This window comes from Bos mutus, chromosome 4, assembly GCF_027580195.1.
Source record: "Bos mutus isolate GX-2022 chromosome 4, NWIPB_WYAK_1.1, whole genome shotgun sequence".
In the NCBI taxonomy this organism is placed as follows: domain Eukaryota; kingdom Metazoa; phylum Chordata; class Mammalia; order Artiodactyla; family Bovidae; genus Bos; species Bos mutus.
The window spans coordinates 97,754,046-97,759,065 of record NC_091620.1 but is presented as its reverse complement, the minus strand read 5'-3'; the positions used below and the strand labels follow the sequence as shown (position 1 = coordinate 97,759,065).

Here is a 5,020-nt window from a genome sequence, read left to right as displayed (position 1 = left end):
AGTTGTTATCAGGGTCCAACAGATGGCACTGTATTTCCCTCCAAAAGTTAAAATATCCCATAAAACTCCTATTTCTCTGAGGCACCCCAGAGCACATAGGCACATAGTTTATGAACTGTAGCCTAAAGGGTCCATTTTCCTGGCATAGCATTGAAATTAAATATTTGAATGGGCCTTCTATAGAAAGACTGTGCAACAAAATAGACCGTGTGTTCTATGAATGTGATCTTTTTCTATCATTTGCTGTTTTCGTATGGTTGTTATTGCTCATAAAGCAGGAGTATCATTTTCCCATTAACAGCCAGAGAGAAAATATTTTAGGTATTTCAAAGCTCCAGATGATTTCTGCTATATTGTCTTGTCTTGTCTTTTCTGTTGCAGTCCTTTAAACCTGTAAAAAGCATTCTTATCTCTTGAATTTGACCCACAGGCTATATAGTTAACCAAAGGGTTCTAGTTATAAGCCTAGGATAAAACATTAAAGTACAATTTAGTGAAGGTGATTCTATAAGGCTGTAAGCTGTCAATATTTTACTATCTCATCTTTTTTGGCCTTGAGGAAGTGTGTGTAGAAATGCATTCCGGCAACTAATATTTTGTTGTTTTGTCGTTTTGTTGTTTGTGACCCCTGGGCTATGGCCCGCCAGGCTCCCCTGTCCATAGGATTATCCAGGCAAGAATACTGGAATAGGTTGCCATTTCTTTCTCCAGGGTATCTTCCCCATTCGGGGATGGAAGCCCGTCTCCTGCATTGGCAGGCAGATTTTTTACCACTGAGCCACCCAGGGAAGCCACTAATGTGTGAATATGCAGCTAATACAGCCTGCATGATTTCAAAGCTAGTATGACAAGAAAGCTGTCACAGAAGCTTGCTCTTTATTCTTCATTTACTGAGAATCTGCAAGTTTTTCTCCAGCTTAATAAAGAATAATAAATTTTCAAGAAAAGGGAGACTATCACTTTAATAAAGTGCTGGCTAATTACTGAAAATGGCTAATGAGAGTTCACAATTATAATACAGCAAGCTTTAGCTTATACTAGATAAATAACTTGGTAGAATATGCCATTTGAGACTTCTAGTTTTTTTTTCCCAAAATTAGTATTGCTGTCTTGAAAATATGCATTGTGCTTAGGTTAGTCTTTAGGTTTTATGTCATTTTTTCTTTTTAATTTAGTGTGATAAATACTGTTCCAATGCTAGTCATAAGGAGACAAATATAGCAATAATGGTCTTGAGAAAAATCAGGAAATTTCTTCAAGAAATTTCAATCCATTTTACATACGTGCAATTTTTTGGAAAACAGTGCACAGTAAAAATTCTTCCAATATCTTACAGCCTCCTCCAAAAAGATATTTATTCATTAAAGATTTCCCAGATCTTTATCGGTACTCCTCCTTAATTGTTGTAAGTACTCTGAATTTCATTGATCATGTTTTGTAATTACATTTATTCATGCGGACATTTGGTTGCTTGCTTTTTCTCTCACAGACTTCAATATTTCACGAGTGCGAAGACAAGGTCTGATTTGCTCACCATTCTATCCCCAGACACACAGAATTGTGCCTACTGCCTGTAAAGTGTTCAATAAATATTTGCACATTTATGGGTCAAGCACACTGTTGCAATGAGTCAAACTTATCCAGTGGAAAGCATTATGGATTTAGTGATTAGCGGATAAATTTCAGGACCACTACTAATTTTCCTTGGATTACCTGAAACAACGAGAGGATTTCCTCGTCTGTAAAAATTGGCATATTTCTACCTGTCGCCACCTCACCGAGATGTTGCTAGGATCACGTGGCAGAGAGCATTTATTTGCTCAGCGTAAGGAGGATGTGTTACAGACATCAGTCTGACCCAGGACTCTCCGGGCAGCTACTGGGGCATGTCCACGTCACCCCGTTACATAAGGGGCCCGCCCGTCCGGAGTCCTCTGAAATCCCTGACCCCGAGTTACCGGCCACCGCCCCGAGGACGCCATAGGATGCCCTGAGGCTAGGCGGCGCAGGGTGGCACCCACCCGAAGATAGCGGCCGGCTGCAGTAAGCTTCTGAAACAGCTGTAGCTCTCAGGGCTGAGACCGGAAACCCTACCACACCCGCCCGCCGCTACCGGTCGGTTTGAACTTGACCCTGTTTTGCCGTTGCTAGGAGACCTGGCTCCGGCGCGCCCCCCACTGGCCCGCGTCCGGGCGAGCACGGGAAGGGGGCGGGGCCCCGGCAGGCGCCGGGGGCGGTCGGCAGAGCACCGTTAGGGCTGCCCGGCGCCGAGCCAGCGCCCCTGGAAGCGGCGTCTCGTCCCCTGCCACCGCCCAGGCCTCGCCGGCGCCCTCCCGCTGGTACCAACGTACTCCCGAGTGGCAGAGAGCCACGCTGGATCCGGACGAGAGAAGGACATTTAGTCAGGTGAGCCGCCACGGGACGGGCAACTGATGTGGCCACGCCCTGCTGAGGGAGACCTGCCGGCCGGGTGCGGAGGGAAACAGACGAGGGGATCGTGCTTCGAGGACAGCGGGCCTTCCCCGGCGGGTGCACCAGGTCGGGATCACTCAAGCCTGGGGACCCGCGAGGCCGTAGGGAGGACCCTCCGGCCAGAGGAGAGGGAGTTAACATGCCGGCGGTGACCGCGGGCCTCGGATGTGAGCACCTCGGCGCGGCGTCCTTGGGCTGAGCTGCAGGTGCGCCCGGGCGGGCGGAGCTAGCGGGGTGGCGGGGCCTCGCTGGCCGGCGAGTCTCTCTTTCCCCTACAGGGGTCGCTCGGCTCCCTCTGCAGGCGCCCTGTTTTCTAACTCGAGGGCAACAGGTGGTGCTTTTGGTCCGAGGGAGAGCCCGACTGCGCCGCGCTGGGAACGGCAGTTACTCTCACCAATTAGGGCGCGGGGGTCGGGCGTGGCGTGGACGCGCTGACGCAGATGACCAATGGGATTCGGGCTAGGGGGTGGGCCGTGAGGGGTGGGCGTGGTCCGAGTCTGGAACCAAGGTTTCTAGTGCTGCAACCGCCAGAGCTTCCTTCAGAGCTAAGCTGAACGGACGTGGGGTGCTTGTCCGCCCCAGTGTCGAGAAGCCTACCAATGCTTTCTCATTTGGACCCACGCTCCAATTCAGGAGGTGAGAACATTGTATTTTGGGAGGGAGTGGCGGGCGTAAGATAATAGTGACCTTAGATACGCTGTTAAGCTTGTGGAATTAGATCCTGAAGATCAGATTATGTGTTAAAATTTTCTGCCAAAAAAAGGCACTTCGTGGTTACTGCGACTTGGACCAGTTGCTGGTAGATTGTCTCCGTATGAGGTCTCTGACATCTAGGGACCCAGAGGAGTAAAGTACGTATTACTGTAATTTCAGTGAATGTTAAAGAATTTCAGTGGCAGTGCTTATTCTGTCGTTCGCCTCGGTTTGCGTATGATTCTTATCTCATTTGGTTTGTTTACTGAGGCAACTTTTATTTATCAAGTTCCTCGTGTCGCTTATTTTAGCAGGAAGAGAGAAGAACAGTTGTACATTATTTCACAAGAATAACATTCATTTTCCCTCTCAGCAGTCTGGTAACTGGATCTCCTGGGAAGAGAAGTCCTTAAAGAGTAAGAAGGAAGCATTTTTCAATTTGGAACACTTCTCTGCAACTGGAAATGGGGAATGGACTGTCAGACCAGACTTCTATCCTGTCCAGCCTGCCTTCATTTCAGTCCTTCCACATTGTTATCCTGGGTTTGGACTGTGCAGGAAAGACAACCGTGTTATACAGGCTGCAGTTCAATGAATTTGTAAATACCGTGCCTACCAAAGGATTTAACACGGAAAAAATTAAGGTAACCTTGGGAAATTCTAAAACAGTCACTTTCCACTTCTGGGATGTAGGTGGTCAGGAGAAGTTAAGGCCACTCTGGAAGTCATACACCAGATGCACAGATGGCATTGTGTTTGTCGTGGACTCTGTTGATGTTGAAAGGATGGAAGAAGCTAAAACTGAACTTCATAAAATAACAAGGATATCAGAAAATCAAGGGGTCCCTGTGCTTATAGTTGCTAACAAACAAGACCTGAGGAACTCACTGTCTCTCTCAGAAATTGAGAAATTGTTAGCAATGGGTGAACTGAGCTCGTCAACTCCCTGGCATTTGCAGCCCACCTGTGCAATCATAGGCGATGGACTGAAGGAGGGACTTGAGAAACTACATGATATGATAATTAAAAGAAGAAAAATGTTGCGGCAACAGAAAAAGAAAAGATGAATGGTGATGGCTTTTGTGTCTGTGTGGAGTGGGTTTTCTCTGGTCTGGTTTTGACAAATGGAAGAGTGTCTTCAGCCTGGTCTGCCCGCCTGCCTTCCTGGATGCCGTTAAAGCTTTGTTTCGTTGAACAATCGGATATCCAGCTCTGTTGCCTTTTGGAAGATGAGTAAATGCAGTGCTTCTTAAAATGGTCTCTTCTCCCTACCCCACAAATCTTCTGGTACTGCCATTTTGGGAAGCGAAGCAAGGATAGAAAATTGACCAGAAAACAGTTGGGGAAATTTGACCTGAAGTTAGTGAAATAAAACTTTGAAGATTGTCTGCCTAGTGTTTTGTGCTTACATCTTTGGGGGGCGGGGGAAGCCTTTGCAAAGAAATTGTATGCAAGGCTTTGTATGTTAAGCTAAAGTGCTAATGAAGGGAAATGTTAAAGTAGATTATTATATATACAGTTATATTGATCACATTGGTCCAACCAGTCAGGGACAAGGAGGAAGTGTTGGTTTCTTAAGATTTGGCCAAATGAATCTTGACATTTTCTGGAATTAAATACTGTAATGCTATATGTTAATTCTAGACGATGTTTAAGTTGGTCTGACTTCAAATAATAAAAAGGTATTTAGGGCATATTCAAGTGCATGGGTTAGTTTTTCTGACAAAGCATGTTTTGGTGTATAGTCTTTTACTTTTTAGAAACAGCTATGCATCTTTTTACACGGTCAGGTTTAAAACACCTTTTGGGGGCTTAGGGCTGTTGAAATATTTTGTTGTCAGAATCACTTTCAGTT

The 5,020-nt window shown here is 46.1% G+C and overlaps 1 protein-coding gene across 5 annotated transcripts; it reads left to right on the top strand.

Moving 5' to 3' along the window:
• The first annotated feature begins 2,088 nt into the window (after positions 1-2,088).
• Positions 2,089-4,551, top strand: ARL4A (ARF like GTPase 4A). Of its 5 annotated transcripts, none has more exons than XM_014482477.2 (2): positions 2,089-2,406; positions 3,542-4,551. In XM_014482477.2, exon 2 carries the CDS (start codon positions 3,630-3,632, stop codon positions 4,230-4,232), a length of 603 nt encoding a protein of 200 aa, XP_014337963.1. In that variant the 5' UTR covers positions 2,089-2,406; positions 3,542-3,629; the 3' UTR covers positions 4,233-4,551. The 5 variants fall into 5 exon arrangements, with proteins under 5 accessions (XP_014337963.1, XP_014337962.1, XP_014337961.1 ...); XM_014482476.2 differs by having other exon boundaries at positions 3,539-4,551; XM_014482475.2 differs by lacking the exon at positions 2,089-2,406 and adding an exon at positions 2,952-3,108.
• The last annotated feature ends 469 nt before the right edge of the window (positions 4,552-5,020 follow it).

Bases quoted from the DNA above. Each gene is read 5' to 3' on its own strand.
- ARL4A (XM_014482477.2), top strand. From the start codon at position 3,630: ATGGGGAATGGACTGTCAGACCAGACTTCTATCCTGTCCAGCCTGCCT.